Source organism: Prionailurus bengalensis, chromosome A3 (assembly GCF_016509475.1).
Source record: "Prionailurus bengalensis isolate Pbe53 chromosome A3, Fcat_Pben_1.1_paternal_pri, whole genome shotgun sequence".
NCBI classification, from domain to species: Eukaryota; Metazoa; Chordata; class Mammalia; order Carnivora; family Felidae; genus Prionailurus; species Prionailurus bengalensis.
The window spans coordinates 110,453,934-110,477,230 of record NC_057354.1 but is presented as its reverse complement, the minus strand read 5'-3'; the positions used below and the strand labels follow the sequence as shown (position 1 = coordinate 110,477,230).

The following is a 23,297-nucleotide window of genomic DNA, read 5'->3' as shown; positions in this document are numbered from 1 at the left end:
GCACTTTCAGACAGCAATCTTAATTTGTTAAATATCACAGCTGTTTGCTCATACTTACGATATGCTTTTCACCAAAGTGTTGCTTCCAGAGTCACCAGGCGAAGTAATCAAAGAACCAGCTAATACCGAGTCAGCTTTCTGAAAGAAAGAGTACCCCTTAGGAGTTTGAAGAGCAATTAAATTATTGCTCCATACTGACTCAGTTTCTGTGTGCTAACTACCACATTTATTTACGAATGCTTCATCTGGATTTACAAAACAACCCTGAGGGGGGCGCGCCTGGGTGGCTCAGTTGGTTGGACGACCAACTCTTGATTTCCAGTCAGGTCATGATCTCACAGTTTGTGAGTTCCAGCCCTGCATCAGGCTGTGCAGAGCCTGCTTGAGACTCATTCTCGCTCCCTCTCTCTGCCCTTCCCCCACTCATGCACGTGCTCTCCCTCTCTCCCAAAATAAATAAATAAATATTCAAACAAACAAACAAACAAACAAACAAACAAACAAACCCTGAACTGCCAACAGAACTTTGATCTCTGGGGCCTCATGGCCCCATGGCTCATGGCTCATGGCTCATGGCTCATTGGTGAAACACAGAATGGAGGAATCCTTTTGCTATGTTACTGGCTGTCCTGGCATCATCTAAACACAGTCTAACCTTTCCAGGGGAATTCTACCAAACACTTAAAGAAGAGTTAACACCTATTCTTTTGAAGCTCTTCCAAAAATATAAATGGAAAGAAAACTTCCAAACTCATTCTATGAAACCAGCATTACCTTGATTCCAAAACCAAAGACCCCACTAAAAAGAATAGACCAATTTCTCTGATGAACATGGAGGCAAAAATCCTCAAGATATTAGCCAACCAGATCCAACAATACATTAAAAGAATTACTCACCACAACCAAGTGGGATTTATACCTGGGATGCAGGGCTGGTTCAATATGCACAAAACAATCAATGTGCTACGTCACATCAATAAAAGAAAGGACAAGGGGCGCCTGGGTGGCGCAATTGGTTAAGCGTCCGACTTCAGCCAGGTCACGATCTCGCGGTCCGGGAGTTCGAGCCCCGCGTCAGGCTCTGGGCTGATGGCTCAGAGCCTGGAGCCTGTTTCCGATTCTGTGTCTCCCTCTCTCTCTGGCCCTCCCCCGTTCATGCTCTGTCTCTCTCTGTCCCAAAAATAAATAAACGTTGAAAAAAAAAATTAAAAAAAAAAAAAAAGAAAGAAAGGACAAGACCCATACGATCCTCTCAATAGATGCAGAGAAAGCATTTGACAAAATACAGCATCCTTTCTTGATAAAAACCCTCAAGAAAGTAGAAATAGAAGGATCATACCTCAGGATCATAAAAGCCATATATGAAAGACCCATCGCTAATATCATCCTCAATGGGGAAAAGCTGAGAACTTTCCCCCTAAGGTCAGGAACACGATAGGGATGTCCACTCTCACCTCTGTTATTCAACATAGTATTGGAAGTCCTAGCCTCAGCAATTAGGCAACACAAAGGAATAAAAGCCATCCAAATCATCAAGGAGGAAGTCAAACTTGCACTCTTCAAAGGGAATTTTAAAATTTAAAAGTTAAATCCAAAGGCAGTACGTACCATTGAGGTTTTCTCTGAAAGTATCTGCTCATATGCAAGCTTAGCAGCTGACTGTTTGGCTTCTTGCTTAGTACTACCTACACCAATACCGTATTCTTTCTGTCCAATTTTGCATCTATAATGAAATCTAGGAGAAATGATGGAGAATATGTAACCCAAATACCAAAAAACAGTGAATCTAATTTATGATGTGGAAACAAACACATATTAACAAAGACCTTAATATGATGTGATAGGTAGATTTACAGTTGGTAGCTTGTATGATATAAATCTTCAAAACTGGCTGACCAGTTTCCCAGAATAACCAGGATTGGTTGACATCCTAGCTTGCATTTTCCAGCCAACTTCTCTTTGTTGCTTCACTGAAATTCTGCAAAGGTTGGGGCACCTGAGTGGCTCAGTTTGTTAAGCATCCAGCTCTTGACTTCAGCTCAGGTCATATGAGTTTTAGCCCTGCATCAGACTCCGTGCTGACAGTGTGGAGCCTGTCTGGGATTCTCTCTTTCTACCTCTCTCTTTGCCCCTCCCCCCCCCCATGTTCTCTTTCTTTCTCAAAATAAATAGATACAATTTTTTAAAAAAACTTTTAAAAAATTCCTTGGGGCACCTGGGTGGCTCAGTCGGTTAAGCTTCTGACTTCAGCCCAGGTCATGATCTCAGCATTTGTGAGTTCAAGCCCCACATCGGGCTCTCGGCTGTCAATGCAGAGCCCGCTTCAGATCCTTTGTCCCTCTTTCTGTCTGCACCTCCCCTCTGCTCTCACTCTCTTTCAAAAATAAATAAACATTAAAAACCTTTTTTTTTAATTCCTCAAAGATCAAAAGATATGGAGGAAAAGAAGGACGAGAGAGATCTGGTAAATTTTTCAGAGATGCTCAAATGGAAAGAAAAAGCCTGAGTAGGGAAAGTAGGACATCTACAGTAGAAACAATAAGGTTATAGTGTTTTGTAGGGAATGGGCAAATCATAGATTTGTTCTAACTTCAGCATTTTCTGTCCCCTGCTCATGTGCCCCCAAACCTAAGAAAATCCCCACAGTACAAAAGACAAAAGCCCCATGCTGAAGTCCACACACCCCTCATATTATATGTAGGAATATTTGTGGTTAGGCAAGGATACTTGAACAATTACATGAGAACTATATTTAAGGTAGCAAAGCAATGGACGTGGTAAGTATCATCGAGTTACTATATATTACCGCAAAACTATTCTAGTATTATTTGCCATAGAGGCAAATACATCCAACCAGGGTGAGTCTTTGCTGCTGGGCCCTGAAAGCAGAATTAGGTTGAATGACTAGAGGGTTTCTACGGCTCTTATTCTCTCAGGCACCTCTAACTAGACTTCTCTCTTTTAGGGAACTGACGTTAGAGCACTTAAGCCAAAGGAACCAAACGGGTGAGCTATGAAAAAATAAAATGGCCTCTTACTTTATTGAGATTGACTCACACACTTCACTATTTCATGCCAATGAATACTATCCTGCTTTTCTCATCCTGGTTCTGGCCTAAAAGCCATCACAGTAAAATAGTCAATAGCTGAGTCAATTCAGAGGACAGTGGGGCACGTGGGTGGCTCAGTAGGTTGAGCGTCCGACCTCTGCCCAAGTCATGATCCCGTGCTTTGTGGGTTCAAGCCCCCTGTCGGTCTCTGTGCTGACAGCTCAGACCCTGGAGCCTGCTTCAGATTCTGTGTCACCTCTGTCTCTGCCCCTCCCCTGCTTGCACTCTGTCTGTCTCCCCAAAATAAACAAACATTAAAAAAAATTCAGAGGACAGTATCCTAAGGTAGTTATTTGTCAGTCAGATTTTTTTTCTCTCATTTACCTGGTTGGTTGTAGCCAAGAAACAATCCCCTTCAGACTCATTTGCTTTCTGCTTTTCCTAGTTCTTATCTATTCTTTATCCTTACTTCCAAAGTCTTGGCAGCTCTGAAGCTCTACTCCATCCCTCAAATCATATTCCTAAAATCCTGGTCTCCTCACAGTCTACGACTAAAACCCATTTCTTTTAATACCTGGTATTTGTCTAGGGAGTGACACCATTTAACTGAATTTGTAGGACAAACACCTGGACAAACAGCTGTCTAATCTGATGATGGTAGAAGGAGAGTCATTTTGCCTACACGTGTGGCACAGCCATTTTCATCTAGCCACTCCCGCTGTGACCCCTGGGGTGGAAATATCTCTGCACCCCCACACTCCCGAGCAGGGGCACCTCACACTCTCACAGGTCTCCTGCAGACTAAACCATCCAGATATACCTCAGAAACAAAGGATTCCCCAGATTTGATCTATTATGGTATATGGGTCCCAAGATTTCAGTAAGTAAGCATTTTAATATTTCAATTACAAAGATGTCCAATTGCGTATGAGTTCTATAAAACCTTCCCTGCAGAGGGGCGCCTGGGTGGCGCAGTCGGTTAAGCGTCCGACTTCAGCCAGGTCGCGATCTCGCGGTCTGTGAGTTCGAGCCCCGCATCAGGCTCTGGGCTGATGGCTCAGAGCCTGGAGCCTGTTTCCGATTCTGTGTCTCCCTCTCTCTCTGCCCCTCCCCCGTTCATGCTCTGTCTCTGTCCCAAAAATAAATAAACGTTGAAAAAAAAAATTTTTTAAAAAACCTTCCCTGCAGAATATACAAAAAAGGAAGACAAATGTTTCTGGAAAATTAGACATGAAACAAGCCCGTTATATTGCTGTTATATTGCTTAGATACAATGAAACAGAAGGAAAAGCTGAATTACGTCTCACCTTTCAGGCCCAGGTTCTTTCAGTTCACATTGTTCATAATTTACAGACAGTTGTTCCTTCTGGGCAAGCCTATTGATACGGCCTATGAAATTCCCAGTGGATCCTAATCCTAATCCTTCTGATGAATGTGTTGTTGGCAGTGATACAGAACTAACTGCCTACAAAGAAAGAAAAATCTTGCTTAATATACATGAAAACAGAAGTTGAACTATTTTGATAAATACTAAATAAAATTTAGTTTATTTAATAAAATTTAATAAGATTACTAGAAGAATAATTTGAAAGACAATTTAGATCTTATGTGTTGTCCTACTCTACTACCTTGAGTACAAGTCTAAGTATGTATCTTTTTCAACCAGAAAAAAATCCACAAGGGTAAGTGTTAACCATAGGAACCACCATTTTCCTTTGATAGTTTCCTAAAGAAAAACAAAGTAGTTAACTTTCTTGTTTATCCACGCAAAATACTATAATAACACTGTCTCACTCACCCTTTGTAAATCTCAAAAATGAAGACAACCAAAATTGAAGTAAAGCCATATCCTGGATCACACCTTAGTGGGAAAGATGAATATAATAGCACATTCCTTCCATTATAAGAATGGAATGTACTTTTTTTAATCTGATGAAAGCTTGTCCAAAGTTTTTCTATTTAATTAATCTTGTCAGAGAACTAACTTTTAGTTTTATTGACCATCTTTATTATTTCTTTGTTTTCTTGTACATTAACGTCTGACCTTGTTATTATTTTCTTCTGCTTCTTTAGGGGAAGGCATTCTATTGTTCTTTTTCTAACTTCTTGATTCGATTTTCTGGCTCATTAACAATTCATGAGTTTACAATTTTGCCTGATTTACTTTTCCCTATTTGAGTTACCAGGGAGACATCATCGAGTAAGATTTTTCAGGAAAGTATCTTGAAAGTCAATGTTTTCAAATGTTCAATATGTGAGAATGATCCTCTCTTGTCCCACATATAAACGAGCTCTTGTCTCATGTTACAGCCATTTCTCAACTATCCCTTGGCTTTTAACGTTGCTATGGACAGTATGATTTTTTTCATTTTTATATACTTTTAAAGTATTTATTTATCTTTTTTTGTTTTTTTAAAAAATTTTTTTTTCAACGTTTTTATTTATTTTTGGGACAGAGAGAGACAGAGCATGAACGGGGGAGGGGCAGAGAGAGAGGGAGACACAGAATCGGAAACAGGCTCCAGGCTCTGAGCCATCAGCCCAGAGCCTGACGCGGGGCTCGAACTCCCGGACCGCGAGATCGTGACCTGGCTGAAGTCGGACATTTAACCGACTGCGCCACCCAGGTGCCCCAAGTATTTATTTATCTTTGAGAAAGAGAGAGCACAATTAGGGGAGGGGCAGAGAGTAAAGGACACAAGAGGATCCGAGCAGGCTCCACACTGACAGCACAGAGTTTGATGTAGGGCTCAAACTCATGAAGCTGAAGTCGGATAGCTAACCAACTAAGCCACCCAGGCACCCCTTCATTTTTACATTAAAAAAAAATTGTTTTTAATGCTTATCTATTTTTGAGACCGAGAGAGACAGAGCATGAGCAGGGAGGAGCAGAGAGAGAGGGAGACACAGAATCTGAAGCAGGCTCCAGGCTCCAAGCTGTCAGCACAGAGCCCTACGTGGAGCTCGAGCTCACAAACTGTGAGATCATGAGCCAAGCCGAAGTCAGACACTTAACTGACTGAGCCACCCAGGTGTCCCCATTTTTACATTTTAAATAATTTACTTTTGGGGGTGCCTGGATGGCTCAGTCGGTTAAGTGTCCAGCTTCGGCTCAGATCATGATCTCGAGGTTCATGAGTTCGAGCCCCGCATTAGGCTCTGTGTTGACAGCTCGGAGCCTGGAACCTGCTTCAGATTCTGTGTATCTGTCTCTCTCTGGCCCTCCCCTGCTCATGATCTATCTTTCTCTCTCTCTCTCTCTCTCTCTCTCTCAAAAAATGAATAAACATTAAAAGAAATTTTGAAAAAAAATTTTTTTAAATAAAAATCTTTTTTAAATTAAAAAAAAAAATTTCTTTTCTGCCTAGATGCTTGCAGGATTTTGTCATCACGCCTAGAGCTCAGGACTTTCCCAATGATTGATGGATCTTGTTCTTGGTGGCTCCGTATTTTTCTATGATCTGTTGTTTTAATCTGGATGCAGATCTTCCTTTATTTCAGAAACATTTTCGACTGGAATCTCTTCAGACAGCTTTTTCTGTACCCTTTACTCTGTTCTCACCTAGAACAGAGCTCTTGATCAGGCTCTCAATCATCTGCCCTCCTGATACATCACCCTCCTCACAGTCCCTCTACCTCCTTGTCCTTTCCCACTGCACTGCTCACTTAGGTGGAGGGGTCCTGCCAGGACCTGTCGGCTCATTTCACACTGTTTCCTTTCCCCATTCTTCCAACTTCAGAGGCTACCACTACCATTAGCATTCTAAATAGGTATGGCCAAGCTTTGCCCATTATCTCCTAGATATATCTTTCATTCAGGGCTTTACAGAAATGGAGACGGGGGGGGGGGGACTTCTGAATGTAAAAGAACTTATGGGAGCACCTGAGTGGCTCAGTTGGTGAAGAGACCGACTCTTGATATCAGCTAAGGTAGTGATCTCTCAGTTGTGAGACTGAGCCCCTTGTCGGACTCTGCTGATAGTGTGGAGCCTACTTGGGATTCTCTCTCTCCTTCTTCCTAAGCTCCTCCCCCACTTGCCCTCACTCTCTCTCTCAAAATAAATAAATAAACTTAAAAAAAGAAAAAGATGGGGTGCCTTGGTGGCTCAGTCAGTTAAGCATCCGACCTCGGCTCAGGTCATGATCGCACGGTTAGTGAGTTCAAGCCCTGCATCAGGCTCTGCGCTGACAGTGCGGAACCTGGAGCCTGCTTCGATTCTGTGTCTCCCTGTCTCTCTGCCCCTCCCCCGCTTGCACTCTGTCTCTCTCTTTCAAAAATAAATAAAACATTTTTTAAAACTTTAAAAAATAGGGGCGCCTGGGTGGCTCAGTCAGTTAAGCGTCCGACTTCTGCTCAGGTCATGATCTCACAGTTTGTGAGTTCGAGCCCCATGTCGGGCTCTGTGCTGACAGCTCAGAGCCTGGAGCCTACTTCAGATTCTGTGTCTCCCCCTCTCTCTGCCCCTTCCCTGCTCATGTTCTATGTCTCTCTGTCTCTCAATAATAAATAAATATTAAAAAATTTTTTGTTTTAAAAACTAAAAAATTAATTAATTAATTTAAAAAAAAAGAACTTGTGAATGGCTCTACTTTGTATGGGTATTTTCTCACAGAGAAAAGTTAAAAAGGGCATTTACTCACCTTGTTTTCTTTATTAAGTATTTCAATCGCCAATTTGGCTGCAGCATTTCTGGCCACCTTCTTCGATTTACCTTCAGCTTCTGGATATTCTTTCTCATCTATGATAACTTGGTATTTAAACCTGATTACAAAGACAATATTCATAAAATATTATAAAATTCATACATTATCTAAAGACAAGCGTTCTAATTACACTGCCTCCTGTGACTACCCTGAAGGTTTAACCCATTCCACATAGAATTTAAGCAGTCACCCCCAAACACCAAACAGCACATCATCTTTGTTCTAAAGCTAAATTATTATTTTTTTCTTTTTTTTAAGTTTATTTATTTATTTTGAGACAGAGACAGAGAGACAACAGGCAAGGGGCAGAGAGAGAGAGAAAGAAAGAGAGAGAATCCCAAACAGGCTCTGTACTGTTAGTGCAGAGCCTGACATGGGGCTTGAACTCACAATCTGTGAGATCGTGACCTGAGCAGGAATCAAGAGTTGGATGCTCAACCGACTGAGCCGCTCAGGTGCCCCCATAGCTAAATTATTGACTTCAAAATTGTGCCAGAGTGGCCATTTTCCCAGTTCATATTTTATGGAGATATACCTTTTAAAAACCCCAGCAATCAGATGTGCTTGGGTGGCTCAGTCGGTTAAGCATCTGACTTTGGCTCAGGTCATGATCTCGAGGTTTGTGAGTTTGAGCCCCGCGTCGGGCTCGGTGCTGATAGTACAGAGCCGGGAGCCTGCTTCAGATTCTGTGTCTCCCTGTCTCTCTGTGCCCCTCCCCCACTTGTGCTGTGTCTCTATCAAAAATAAATAAATGTTAGAAAAAACAAAACAAACAAACAAACAAAAAAACAGCAATTTCAAAGACCTAGTTGGCCTAGTCAGTCGAGCATGCGACTCTTGATCTCGAGGTTGTAAGTTCGAGCCCCACATTGGATACAGAAATTACTAAAAAAATACAATCTTAAAAAAGAAAAAAGCAATGTACCTTAAGTTATGTGGAGGTCCTGTCTTAGACAGTTCCTGATACTTAAGTACCATGTTGTGCTTCTGACAGTATACATTAAGTTCTTCTATAAAAAAACTTGGTGGACGATGATTGGCCATTTCTTCTAGTAACCTAGAACAGAAGAGATGTTTGAAAAAAGTAACACAGAACATATTTAATCTGATTTTCCCAGTCCAGTTTAGGAGACAAAACAGGGTAAGAAGAATCTTCTTTAGAAGACTCATCTCTGGGCACCTGGGTGGCTAAGTTGGTTAAGTGTCCAACTTCAGCTCAGGTCATGATCTTGCACCTCATGAGTTCAAGCCCCGCGTTGGGTTCTGTGCTGACAGCTCAGAGCCTGGAGCCTGCTTCCGATTCTGTGTCTCCCTCTCTGCTCCTCCCCCACTCGCATGTGCATGCGCTCTCTCTCTCTCTCTCTCAAAAATAAACATTAAAAAAAGAGACTCATTTCAGCCCCACATAAATACAGAGAAGACTTTGTTACAAAATCTTTTTCTCTCGTGAACTGCATACCAAAACTTTCTACTTTCATAACTCAACTGGTCAAAAAAGGAAAGGGATCTCTCTCTTCCACTCTACTCTCTGTTTCTAGTGAATGTCAGGTACAAGTTTATCTACCTGCCTGAGAAGGCAAAAAGGCTACAGGAGTAGAATCAGAATTCTTCATGCTGAGAAGAAAAAGGTCGAGAGTACATATATAAAGTGAAGTTTATGAAATCATTAAAGGCTTTGCAATACAGAAATAGACTTCCATATGAAATCTCTAAAATCTTTCTTTGAAAAGTCAATTTTAGGTAAATTTACCTGGGTAAATTATGACCCCAGTTTATGGGTCTCATTGGACCAAGAGAGTAGCAATGACTTAAATCATAAGAAAAATCTAAAAAATATATAGAATCTAAATACAGGAGCTCAAACTGTAAAACTCTTAGAAAAAAAGACATAAGGGTAAATCTTCATGATCTTGGATTTGGCAATGGAATCTTTGTTATCACAGCAAAAGCACAAGCAGCAAAAGAAAACACAGATAGACTGGGTTTTATCAAAAGTAAAATCATTTGTGTGACACAGGCCACTATGAAGAAAATGAATGTACAGAATGGGATATCTATAAATCATATGCTGATAAGGGTCTAATATCCAGAATATATAAAGAACTTTTACAACCCAACAACAAAAGACAACCTAATTAAAAACTGGCAAAGGACTTGAACAGACATTGCTTGTAAATATTCTAGTACCCCAGGGTCCAGTCCTTGGATCTCCTCTCTCTTCTAACACTCACTCCCCTGGTGATCGCCTCTAGAATTATGGCTTTAAATTCCACCTACACAATGGTGGTGTGCAAAAGAACACTTCTACCCCTCCCTCCTGACTCCTAACTCCTTCTGTCCAACACGCTGCCTCCTGAAATGTTCTTGGCTCTACCCCTTCCACTGCCTTCGCCTGGTCAACTCCTATTTCCTATAGATCTCAGCTCAAATGTCACTTCTCAGACACCCTTGAAGAGGTCCTGGTTTGGTGCTCTATCACAGCTCTTGTCCCCTTTACTGCAATTGCTTATATAACTGTGCGCCAAAAGAGTTCACAAGCTGTAAAAGGGAAGGGAGCAGGCTATTATAGTAGTGGCTCAATAATCAATGAATGGATGCCAAAGTATCTGCAGACCATCCCCCCTCCCCCCGCCCAGACCTCCCCCGCCATGACTTGTCACATGCTTTTCTCTTTGCTGTGAATGCAATATGTGAGCCCTCTGTCTACCAGGCAACTCCCACTCATCTGTGAGGCTCCACAAGTCTTCTTTGATGTTGGAGGGCCCACTAGTATTCCTCCAAGGCCCGGCCGCTCCACTTTGCCCAGCTCTGATAACAGCCCAGTGAGTTCTTTGGGAAGTAGGTTCTATGTCTTACTCATCTTTGTATATCAACACCCAGTGGGCAGTGGTAAGTGCTGAACAGTTGAACGGTATACAGGAGAATGAAAGAATGACTCATTAAAATTAAATACTGCACGTTCAATCCCCTCGTCTTCTCCTTTTTCTTCATCTGCTGTTTTCTGTGTATCCTTTCTTCATTTATTCAGTAAATGTTTATCAAGTGTCAGGCACTGTTCTGACCATGAGTATACAGATGTGCACAGGACAGATTATAACCCTACCTGCATTCCACTGAGGGAAGACAGAAAATGATCATGTACAGAAACAAATAAAAGGAATGGATAATATGATGATCAGATGGCTGAAAGTGCCACAGTGAAATTAAATAGGGGTGTGGCATAGAGGATGAGCTCTGTTGGTGGGGACAGAGGGAGGTGGTTGTAGACACAGTGGTCAGGAAAGACCTTTCTTAGGAGGCAATATTTAAATGAAGACTGAGTAATGAGAAAGTCCATCATATTAAGATATGGGGGAAGAGTATCTCAGGAACTAGCATGGCCTTTGAAGGGATAACAAAAAGATCAAGGGGACTGCTGCACATTGAATGAGGGGTAAAGAGTAGGAAGCGAGACAGAGGAGTGGGCCAGTGCCACCCACATAGACCTTGCGGTTCACGGTCAGAACTGGTGGATGTTACTACAATTGCAATAGGAAGTTAGTTACAGAAGGTTCTCTAAGTAGTGGGGGGATGTGATTGGATTTACATTTTAAAGGATTACTCTGATACTATGTAAAGAACAAGGTATGCGGGCAGGGACAGGTGTGGGAAGGGAAGCAGAGCACGTGCAGAAGTAAGGAGACCAAACAGAGGGGGCTGCAGTGGTTTGGGCGAGTGGTGCTGGTGGCTCCCAGTGCCTGGAGCCTGAGCAAAGGTAAAGCCCTCACATGACTGCTTACTGTCATAGAGACAGGCTTTACAGCCACACGGATCTGGGCTACACCCTCTCTGAACCTTTTATTTATGACTTGAAGACAGGAATAAAAGCACCTGAGTTCAACGTTGTGGGGAATAAATCAGATGAAAAGCATCCAGCAGAGTCCTTCCCACACCATTAACCTTCAATCAATGGTGCTCCTGGTCTGCAATTCCAAAATCCAAAAGGCACTGAAAATTGAGGTTTATTTTGTTTTCATTTGTTTGTTTTGTTTTTGATAGGTGTGTAGCCCCCTGTCTAGACCTGAAATGACACGAGCTAGCTTTATGATACTTTGTTGTCCACTTATACAGTTCACTACGGAAACTGTTTTATTAGAGAGTGCTGCCCCCAAATCCCGCTGAGAGCATGGTATAATAAACAGGATGTATGCTGCCCTACCTTTCTAAAATCCAAAAACCTCTGAATACCAGAACACATCTGGCCCAAGGGTTGCTTTTTTTTAAATTTTTTTTTTTAACGTTTATTTATTTTTGAGACAGAGAGAGACAGAGCGTGAGCAGGGGAGGGTCAGAGAGAGGGAGACACAGAATCTGAAACAGGCTCCAGGCTCTGAGCTGTCAGCACAGAGCCCGACGCAGGGCTCGAACTCAAGGACCGCGAGATCATGACCCGAGCTGAAGTCGGCCGCTTAACCAACTGAGCTACCCAGGTGCCCCGAGGCCCAAGGGTTTTTGATAAGGATCTGTAGACGTACCATAGGAACAGTGTCATTTACTTTGGTCACAACTATGAGACCATATGTCAGATTGGGAGGGGATCACAGACTTCAAAATAGCAGTTATGGAAGAGACCGTAAGTTCTCTCAAATGCTCTAAATCCTCTGTACTCTTAATTTTAAGTAACTGCCCATCATGAGAATTTAAGTGAAATATACGTGCAACCTAAGAAAGTGCTGAATTAACATATTTGCAAAAGTACTTACAAGCCTGGAAAAAGAAGCAGCAGGTTTCTTTTCCAACTACTATAAATTAATCTTGTTTTAAATCTAGGTTATCATTTTCCTAAAAGAAATCCCCACCTAAATCACTGACGAGTGTAATGTATCCATCTTACTCATGCCCGGAAGTCACTATGACTGTGCCTTTGCCCCTTCTGGCAGACTGTTAGCTCCTTGTGGGCCCAGCCCCCTCCCGGGCCTCCACAATGCTTGCCACACTACATGTACCATCTAGTATCTGACTAATGAAATGAGTAAACTATAGGTCCAGGGTTATGGATCCTCAGGGTCAAATAAGCAAATGGCAGAAGAGCATAATCTGCCCCAAATTCAAAACTCCTAAGTGACAGCAAAGTCTATCTTTTAGCCCTCCTTCGGCAAGACATTTTTAGTGCTTAAGAAATCACAGGCTGGGAATGCAAACTGGTGCAGCCACTCTAGAAAACAGTATGGAGGTTCCTCAAAAAATTAAAAATAGAACTACCCTATGACCCAGCAATTGCACTACTAGGTATTTATCCACGGGATACGGGTATGCTGTTTCAAAGGGGCACATGTACCCCCATGTTTATAGCAGCACTATCAACAATAGCCAAAGTATGGAAAGAGCCTAAATGTCCATCGATGGATGAATGGATAAAGAAGATGTGGTATATATACAATGGAGTATTACTCGGCAATCAAAAAGAAGAAAATCTTGTCATTTGCAACTACGTGGATGGAACTGGAGGGTATTATGCTAAGTGAAATTAGTCAGAGAAGGACAAATATCATAAGACTTCACTCATATGAGGACTTTAAGATACAAAACAGATGAACATAAGGGAAGGGATGCAAAAATAATATAAAAACATGGAGGGGGGCAAAACATAAGAGACTCTTAAATATGGAGAACAAACAGGGTTGCTGGAGGGGTTGTGGGGGGGGGATGGGCTAAATGGGTAAGGGGTATTAAGGAATCTACTCCTGAAATCATTGTTGCACTATATGCTAATTAACTTGGATGTAAATTTTAAAAATAAATTAAAAAAAACACAGGCAATAGGAAGTCTCGTTATTCTGTAATTCAAAAGAGAATTTATGAATCGCCATTCATTAAACAGATATTTAATGAGAACCTGTTATGTACTAGGTGCCCAGGCAGTACCAGTGAACAATACTCTTGTGAACTTAACTAATGGAGGAACTCAGACAAATCCATAAAAAATGTCACAGGCTGAAAACTACCATGTTGAAAACTGAACCAGAGTAAGGGGGGACTGCCAGGGAAGGGAGGTGTTTTGTTTGTTAACAACAGACAGTATTCAGGGAAAGCTACTCTGACATAAGTGACATTGCAGGAAGCACAGGGTAAAACAGGGGAGTCTGGGTGGCTCAGTGGGGTGGGGGTCCAACTTCGGCTCAGGTCATAATCTCATACATAGGTCATGATCTCACCGTGGCTGGGTTGGAGACCCGCATCAGGCTCTATGCTGATAGTGGGGAGCCTGCTTGGGATTCTCTCTCTCTCCCTCGCTCTCTGCCCCTCCCCAACTTGTTCTCGTTCTCTCTCTCTCTCTCTCAAAAACAAATACACTAAAAAAGAAGAAGTGCAGGGTAAGGTAAAAGAACGGCCCAAGAAGGTATCGGGGGAAGAGCTTTCCAGGAAGGGTAAACAGGCAGTGCAAAGGCCCAGAGGCAAGCATATGCTTGGCTGTATTCCAAGAACAGCAATGGGGCCTGCAAGGTCGGAGTGGAGAGAGCAAGGGGCCTTGTCTGTGCCATTTACGGAATTCTGATGAGACGGTAAGCCATTGGGATGATCCGAGCAAAGGACTGTCCTGTTCTGATTAAAAGGACCCCTGGGGCAGCGGCAGTGTTGAAAAAAGACAAGGGGGAAAGGGTGGTACGGAGTTGGGGCAGGGAAAGGAGGAAGGGATGGGGGCGGGGGAAGGGGAGAGGAGGGGACGGGGAGAGGAGGGGACGGGGCGGGGAAGAGGGTGGGGGAGGGCTAAAGCCAAGCAATTGGGAAACAATTAGAACTGTCTAGGCAAGAGATTTTTAGCCAGGGCCTATTTAGCCAATCTATGAGAAGTCCAGGCCTCCGTATTTCCGATCTGTCACATTCCCCACGTATCTGTTTTCCACTAGATCCCCCCGCCCCCGCACCCCCACCCCACCACCCCGCCACCCCGCCACCCCGCCACCCCGGCCTGGGAAATTCGTTACTTGCTCTGACCGAAATTCTTCGCGGAATAAAACAGCTCTCAGTCGCCAGCGCGATGAGGGAGCCCCTCCCCAGCTGCGGGCCTCGGACAGCGCTTCCGCGCTGCCAGGCCGGGGGTCCGCGGCGTCTACCCCCGCCGCCACTTCCCGGGCCGGGGCCGCGCCCCTCGCCGCGCCCAGCACCGCCCCGCGCGCTCGCCGCGCGCCCGGAGCCCCGCTGCTCACCGTGCACCGCCGCTGCCGCTGCCCGCCTGCCGTGTCCGGGCGGCTCGCTCTCGCTTTCCTTTTCCCCGCCGGCTCCGCCTTCTATGACCGCGCGCGGCCCCTCCCGCACCGACTCGGGATCGCGGGAAACTCGAGTCTCCTTCCGAGTCCGCGCCGCGCGCGCTGCTGCCCACGTGCTGCCGGCTGCCCGCGGGGCGCGCGGGGACTCTCCTGCGGCACCCCCAGCTCCAAGCCCTCCGGCTTCCAGGTGTGTTTGTGGCCGGAAGGGTCCGCCGGGAGGAAGGGAGGACAGAGAGGTGTCCAAGCGCCCGTGGCGTGCGAGGGTGGGTATTATTCGCCCCATTTCAGGATCGAAGAAACTGAGTAAATTAACTCGCCCAGAGTCCTGCTGCTGCTAAGTGGCAAAGTCAGGAGTCAACTCAGGGTCAGGCCTGTAAACACCGAAGTACTCCGTCCCCGTTCCCTTCTGCCTCCTAACTTTCACGAGACTGGGGATGAAGAGACCTGAAGGCCTAGCCTTCCTTCGGTCAGTTTCCACCCATTTGTCTATTCATTCAACAGGTACTTGCCAGCGCTGTTCTAAACACCGGCCGCAGGTCCAGCCATTAGGAGAGCTACCTGCTCCCTGTGGGACCTCGTGGAGTTTTGCTCCCGAAGCCCCTACGGGTAGTCCTCGGTTTATAAGACACTGACACAGCGATTGAGGAGTCCTGAGGACTTACGATACGGCAAAGTAGGTACCCATTACTGTACCCATTCAACAGATAAGAAAACTGAGGTCTGGGGCACAGAGAAGTTCAGTAACACAGAAGTTAAGTAAGCCGGAGAGCTAGAATTAGAATTACAAGTCTGTACCCTCAACATCTGAGCTAGAGTGAGGGAGTGAGGTGGTCCCAAGATGGACCTCTGATATACTATTGGCATTGGGCATTGGCTCTAGGACTCATTGCCCACTCCTCTTCTCCATCCCTCCGGAGTTTCAGTGGCTAAACTGAATGGCTAAATTTTCGGTGGTTAAACACTATATTTTCTTTAGAGCCCAGGTCCTGGGCAGAGGATTTAAATTCTGCAAATGTGAAGTACTGGTGGAAAGTTTGAAAGATAGATAGGAGACAGAGCCATCTTTCTGTGGGATTTCCAGATGACGGAAAGCTCCAGAAATAGCAGGGATTTGCATGAGACCATTTACCAGGTTTGTGGGTGCGTGGTGTCTGTGACAGCAGCAACAGCAGTAGCAGTGACAGGTTTTCTGAAGGCCCTGAACTGCCCAAGAGAGTTTAAAGACAGGAAATGACAATCTCAAGCGTGGTCAGAGGATACAAGCTTTAATAAATGCCCAGAAGCACCTCTTAATTCATGTAGACTCAGGGCTGATGTTGCAGAAATTAGGTGCAGAGTCTGCAGCTGCAGGTAACAGAATTTTGCAATACAAATTTAATTTGCAGCCTCCCCAGGTCTCTTCTATGAACATTGAGGGCATTGAATGGGAAAGAATGAGGCCCTGGGAATTTGGGGGGATTTGAGTGAATCCAAGTACTACTGCCCTCCCAAATACTGCTGAGCCTTCAACAGTCCTCTGCCCATGTTTGGTAAGAGTGGTACAGCCTGGTTTGAAGATTATAAAGTAATCACCTTGCAGGGAGGTGCTGATTCTCCAAATGCCCCATCCCTACCTCATACTTTCACTCCTAGAACTAGAATCAGATGCTAGCATGCCCCAAGAGGATACGGACAAGATCTGATCCAGAGGAGATAGTTTATGGAACAAAAGATTTGCAAACTTCCACTAATTTTTATCAGCAGAAACCCAGGAAATATGCATGCAAATGATTCGAAAGGTGGCATTTAGAAATGAATGTAATTCAGATTATGCACTCAGTGTGCTGGCTCCAGCAGCTGGAAATGGCTCATTAGAACTGTTACTGCAACCTGGGCTCAGGGGTGGCCCCCATTAAATGAAATTGTGATGCCAACTAATACAGATAAGTCAAAAATACTCAGGGAGTCAGGAATATTGGAGTAGAATGATGGCATTCATTCACTCCCTAGCCATGCTCCCCAAGAAGATCCAAAGGACCCTTCTTCCTCAGGCATTGAGGAAAATATTGGAGTGAGGATCCATTGGAGTGATGTATCCTTGATGTATCCTTGAAAAACTCTGTAATGCCTGACCACTGTAGATTTAGAGAATGTCAGTGGGAGGTGCTGCCATTGGAAAAGCTCCCTAATTTCAGTGGGGATTATGGCAGGTATCTAAGACCCCCATGGCACTCACCCCTGCTCTGTCAACCCACAGCACTGAGCTCATGGAGAGTTCCCTGTGACCAGATGACTGAGAAAGAAAAAATCGAATGAAGCACAGTATACTGGCGTTAATCAGAAGTGGATTGATGTATTAAAACAGCCCCTCTGGAAGGTGGCCCTAAAGGGTATTGGGAGAAAGGAAATCCAGCAGGCAGAACTTTGAGCAGTACATTTCGTTGTCACTTGGAAAGAGAGCAAGCCAGTGGCTTGAACACACCCAGTGTCTCGCAGGCTAGCTGGAGATTCAGAGATTTGGAAGGAAGAAGATCAGAGGGTTGGTCATAAGCGGTCTGAGGAAAATGGTGTGGGTGAACCCCTTGGACACTATGAGCATATAGTGAATGTTCATCAAAGGCATCTACTACTGAGGAGGCTTTTGAGGAGCAGGTGGCCAGGAAGACTTCTGTAGAGGTCAGTCAGCTTCTCCCCAGCACACCCAGTGCTTATTCACGACGAATAAGGAGACGACAGCAGTAGCAGGGTATGGAATATGTGAGTTCATCGACGCGAAATTCTCATCAAGGCTCATCTGGCTGCTGAGCACCCAGCAGTCTCCCGTCAGGGACCAACTCTGAGCCCCAGTGTCGAGTACCATACCCCAAGGTAGACCAAGCGGCCACTTGGTGGCAGACAGGTTACACAGGAGCCCTTCCATCTGGAGTGCACAGGGATTTGCCCTGTGGGGAGTGAGCATTTATTTCAGGTACGGATTTGCATTTCCTTCCTGCAGTGCTTCTGCCAGCATCATCATTGTTGGATATTCTGTATATTTGCTCACCATCACAGCCTGTCTTGCTAAGAAACCCGTTTTACAGAAAAATGAGGCAGTATACTGACTGCTGTAGAATTCAGTAGTTTTATTATGAACCTCGTCACCCCAAAGCAGCTGGCTGTACAGGGCAGTAGGGTGGAGTATTGAAATCTCAGGTGCAGCCCCAAGCAGGAGTATACTGAGTGTATACTCAGCTGAGTGTACTGTCCTTCGGGCAGTGGATGTTCTAAACCAGATTGCTGTTTCTTTCATGGCCAGTACACCTGAACTCAGGAAACAGTAGAAGTGAGAGGGTTGTGTTCCACAATGAAACCTAGTCATGCCCTTGCAAAATAGTGCTTTCCTGTTCCTATGACATTGGGCTGTGTTTCCAGTAGGAGACACATAGTTCCTTGAATAGGAATTTGAAACTGCATCTGGACATTTCAGGTTCATGATGCCATCAGGCCATCAAGGAAATAAGGAAGTTACCAAACCAGCTGGGCTGATTTATGGGAAAATAGTGATGTAGCCACACAACGGAGTTCGAGACAAGCATGTCTTTAACTCAGGAGTTCCTCTTGAGTTCCTTCTAGTAACTCCCTGTTCAATGATACATGTTAGTAGAAATCTACAGCTGTTCAACAAGACAGGACTGTTTAGGGCTCACTCAGATCCTTCAGGATTGAAGGTTTATGTCACCCTACTGGCTGGGAAGATTTCTGAGGGCAAAGAGAATAAGGAATAAGAAGTAATAAACACCAACTACAGTTTCATGACCTGCTGCATTTTTCTTCCTTCTGCATTTGTTTTTGTATTAATAAACTTCTTTTCATTGCTTTTCCCTTTCCTTTTCTATGAGATTTGCTGGTAGTGGTTAATTTTATAAGATAGTCTTCTGGTTAGAGTGTCTTATGGTAGAATTTGTGACTAAAAGAGAAGAGGGAGGAATATCACATAGCCATGGGTATAAAGACTAGGGGCTCGGATAAGCATGTTTTCATTTGAAGAAGGGAATGGGTGCATTAGGTGGGAACATAGTTCTGTTGTCTGCTTGAAAGATTATTAGTGCAAGCAGTGGACTGCACGATATTGTTCATTTTTATTTAGCTTCCAATCTCACTCCTTTCTATGTCTCCCTGTCTCCTGGATTATAAAGTATGGAAAATTAAAATCACATTGTCCGGATTTTTATGGAATTAAAATTCTGGAGTTCTGCTAATGACTGATGAGCCGTGGTGCAAGATTTGGAAGATGGAAGGAAGGAGAAGGCCATCCTCATGTGATAGAATGAGCTGATGAGCAAACTTCTGTGCTCATGACTCCAGGTGCCCTTGTCAGTTCTCCAAGGGTATGGTGCATCCGTGGCGGCAGCCGTGGTAGAAGCAGTGTCAGTGACAAGGTCCTGAGCTCTGGATGGCAGGTGCAGTGGAAGTCTCCTGGTTTTCATTCTGCCAACCTTTCCGATATATATGCATTCATTTCCCACTGAATCCTTACGCTTGACATACTTATAGTGGTTTCTGTTCCCAGTACTTCCCAAAGAGAAATCTCCCCCAAAATGGAGGCTACACTGAGGGGGTAGAGTTGAGAAGTGAAGGTTGAGAATCGGGCCCTTCTTTGAGCTCTGGATCAAGACTAATCTGAACCAGACCCATCCTAGGCCAGTCAGTTGTAAGACTTCTCCCCTCCTCTTCTTTCTACTATAAACCAGTATGTGTTTGATTTTCTGTTTATTACATCAAAAGGATCCTGACTGATTTATATTCTAAGTAACACTTCTTGGTTTTTTTTTTTTATTTTTTTTTATTTATTTTTTTTTTATTTTTTCAACGTTTATTTATTTTTGGGACAGAGAGAGACAGAGCATGAACGGGGGAGGGGCAGAGAGAGAGGGAGACACAGAATCGGAAACAGGCTCCAGGCTCCGAGCCATCAGCCCAGAGCCCGACGCGGGGCTCGAACTCCCGGACCGCGAGATCGTGACCTGGCTGAAGTCGGACGCTTAACCGACTGTGCCACCCAGGCGCCCCGTTTTTTTTTTTTTAAAAGTCCCTTCGTTCATTAATTTATTCAATAAATATTTATTGAGTGCCTACTATGTGCAGCATTGTACTGGATACACGATGATGGCACTATGTCCTTAAGTGTTTATGTAGAAATTAGTTTCAAAAAGATAGAGTGTAAGAAAGGAAGCAGGTATTCAGTTGATCTTTATTTTTTTAAGTTTTAAAAAAAATTTTTAAATGTTTGTTTATTTTTGAGAGACAGTGAGCAGGGAGGGGCAGAGCGAGAGGGAGACATGGAATCCGAAGTGGGCTCCAGAGCCCGATGTGGGGCTCAAACCCACGAACTGTGAGATCATGACCTGATCCGAAGTTCAACGCTCAACCAACTGAGCCACCCAGGTACCCTTTAAGTTTTTTGTTTTTTTTAAAGTTTATTTATTTATTTGGTGAGAAAGAGAGAGAATGAGTGGAGGAGGGTCAGAGAGAGAGGGGGACAGAGGATCCAAAGCAGGCTTTGTGCTGACAGCAGAAAGCCTGAGGCAGGGCTCAAACTCACAAACCATGAGATTGTGACCTGAGCCGTAGTTGGACGCTTGACCTGAGCCGTAATTGGACGCTTAACTGACTGAGCCACCCAAGCACCTCTTGGTTGTTCTTTATATACTCTAAATAGTAGCCTTTTATTTAGTAACTTCTTCAAGTCTCTGCCCTGCCATTTTACATTTTTGGGTTTCACTTTCTTAATGACACAGTTTTACTTTTTAAGATTTTTTTGTTTTTTTTTTTTTACTTTTTAAACTACATCCAGCCTGGGGCTAGAATTGACAACTCTGAGATCAAGAGTCAGGACTGAGCCAGCCAGACACCCCACAAAGATGTTTAGATTTTAATGTAGCCAAAAACATAAATTGTGTCCTCTTTGTGCTTTCTGTTTCTTCTTTAAGAAATCTCACTCTAGGGGCGCCTGGGTGGCACAGTCGGTTAAGCGTCTGACTTCAGCCAGGTCACGATCTCGCGGTCCATGAGTTCGAGCCCCGCGTCGGGCTCTGGGCTGATGGCTCAGAGCCTGGAGCCTGTTTCCGATTCTGTGTCTCCCTCTCTCTCTGCTCCTCCCCCGTTCATGCTCTGTCTCTCTCTGTCCCAAAAATAAATAAACGTTGAAAAAAAAAAAAAAAATCTCATTCTAGTTATAAAAATATTATTTTGTATTTGCTTCCAAAAAACTAAAGCTTTAACATCTTTTTTAAACATATGGTTGTTTAATTTGCAAGAAATTCATTTTTGTGAGTGATAGAATGTGAGAATCTGATTTTACTTCTTCTGTATCATAACCAATTGTCTTAGGAGCAAATATGGAAGAGTGTAATTTCTTCCTAGATATACAATGGCAGCCCTGTCCTCTATGGGTCAGTTCAACAGCTCTGTTTTGCTCTATTTGTCTACTCCTGCACCAGTCATGGGGGTCTGGGCATTAAAACCCAAGCCTCTGTTGCTGACAAGTCTCTCAGTAAATGGTGGCTTAATGTCATCTCTGATTATTACTTGGTCTCCTTCTCTGTTCCATCTGTGGTTTTGGCCCTGATGAGTCCACTTACTCTACTGGGGGCTGAGAAATTCAACTAAAAGAATTTTTAAGAATTTTTATCCAGACTTTCTTGATGTTCTGAGGGAAGGGTTTTCAGGTTATGTAATCCACCATACTACCAGAAATAGTAGTCCTGCAGTCTTTCTCAATGCAAATTTTTTAAAAAAAAAATTTAATATTTATTTATTTTTGAGAGAGGGAGAGAGAGAGAGACAGAGTGCAAGTGGGGGAGGTGCAGAGAGAGAGAGGGAGACACAGAATCTGAAGCAGGCTCCATGCTCCGAGCTGTCAGCACAGAGCCTGATGCAGGACTCAAACTCACAGACCATGAGATCGTGACCTGAGCCGAAGTCAAATGCTTAACTGACAGAGCCATCTAGGCACCCCTCTCAAAGGAATTTTATTTAACTTTTCTATGAACCCTTCTATTCTTCACTGTGACTAGCTATGGTGTAAAGATTAGGGACTGTTGAGATGGTTCGTCCAAAACTTTCTTTACCTTCTCTTGTAAGTTCCACCTTACTACCTAGGGTTCTGTGGTCGAAAAGCCTTTATGCCAGAATGACACAATCTCTAATATTTAGCTTTGAATTAAAGGTTGTGTTAAATAGACATATAATGCCCCTTGAGAGTGGGGCCTCCACGGGGCTCACTTCAGGGACATACACAGAGTAGATGAGCAGTGAATGCATTTTCCTTGAATTATATGAGGATAGGATTTATTCATCTTAATTCAGTGCAGAGTTGGAATTAAATTCCGCCCAACAGTAAGTCTCAGATAACCACAAGTGCTTTGGTCTGTAGTGAGGGACAGAGGAATTATTCTGGGAGGACAAAAAATTTTGCATCACTGGGAGGCCTGTCTCATCTACACACCATTCAGACGCCAATTTACGTGTGTCTCTGATAGTATCTGCTTATGCTCTTATGTGAACCCAGAGCATGAAAGAAGTTACAACCCCAGCATGCCACATGAGCAAGAGTATCCCCTTTGGACAGCTAAATGGTCTTTCCTCAAAAAGCAAATGGGCGCCTGGGTGGCTCCGTCGGTTAAGCGTCCGACTTCGGCTCAGGTCATGATCTCACAGTTTGTGGGTTCAAGCCCCGCATTGGGCTCTGTGCTGACAGCTCAGAGCCTGGAGCCTGCTTCGGATTCTGTGTCTCCCTCTCTCTCTACCCCTCCCCCGCTCGTGCTTTCTCTCTCTCTCTCTCTCTCTCTCTCTCTCTCTCTCTCTCTCTCAAAAATAAATAATAAACATTAAAAAAAAGTTTAAAGGGGCACCTAGGTGGCTCAGTCGGTTGGACATCTGACTTCAGCTCTGGTCATGGTCTTGTGGTCTGTGGGTTCGAGCCCCGCATCAGGCTCTGTGCTGACAGTGCGGAGTCTGGAGTCTGCTTCAGATTCTGTGTCTCCCTCTCTCTCTCTGCCCCTTGCCCACTCACTCTCTGTCTCTCTCTCCCTCAAAAATAAATAAACATTAAAAAAAAAGTTTAAAAAAAAGTGAACAAACAACTCTGCACTCAAAAACTTCAATGTTATCATTATTATTAATGTTTTATTTATTTTTGAGACAGAGAGACAGAGCATGAGCAGGGGACTGGCAGAGAGAGTGAGAAGAAGACACAGAATCCGAAGCAGGCTCCAGGCTCTGAGCTGTCAGCACAGAGCCCGATGCGGGGCTCAAACTCACAGACCGCGAGATCATG

At 44.1% G+C, this 23,297-nt stretch overlaps 2 protein-coding genes across 2 annotated transcripts in view; one reads left to right on the top strand and one right to left on the bottom strand.

Moving 5' to 3' along the window:
• The window catches only part of EIF2AK2 (eukaryotic translation initiation factor 2 alpha kinase 2), a 39,880-nt gene extending 24,874 nt beyond the window's left edge, over positions 1 to 15,006 (bottom strand). Inside the window, exons 1-6 of the mRNA XM_043604168.1 lie at positions 14,942 to 15,006; positions 8,680 to 8,811; positions 7,692 to 7,812; positions 4,358 to 4,515; positions 1,609 to 1,735; positions 59 to 138 (exon numbers count right to left, since the gene is read on the bottom strand). Of these exons, the coding sequence (XP_043460103.1) occupies positions 59 to 138; positions 1,609 to 1,735; positions 4,358 to 4,515; positions 7,692 to 7,812; positions 8,680 to 8,798 (605 nt within the window). The 5' untranslated portion in view covers positions 8,799 to 8,811; positions 14,942 to 15,006. The remainder of the gene's footprint in view (positions 1 to 58; positions 139 to 1,608; positions 1,736 to 4,357; positions 4,516 to 7,691; positions 7,813 to 8,679; positions 8,812 to 14,941) is intronic.
• LOC122467108 (vegetative cell wall protein gp1-like) lies at positions 14,773 to 16,818 on the top strand. The gene is made up of 2 exons (XM_043553335.1): positions 14,773 to 15,264; positions 15,503 to 16,818. The coding sequence occupies exons 1-2, from the start codon at positions 14,773 to 14,775 to the stop codon at positions 15,548 to 15,550; spliced, it is 540 nt and encodes a 179-aa protein (XP_043409270.1). The 3' UTR covers positions 15,551 to 16,818.
• Positions 16,819 to 23,297: the final 6,479 nt, after the last annotated feature.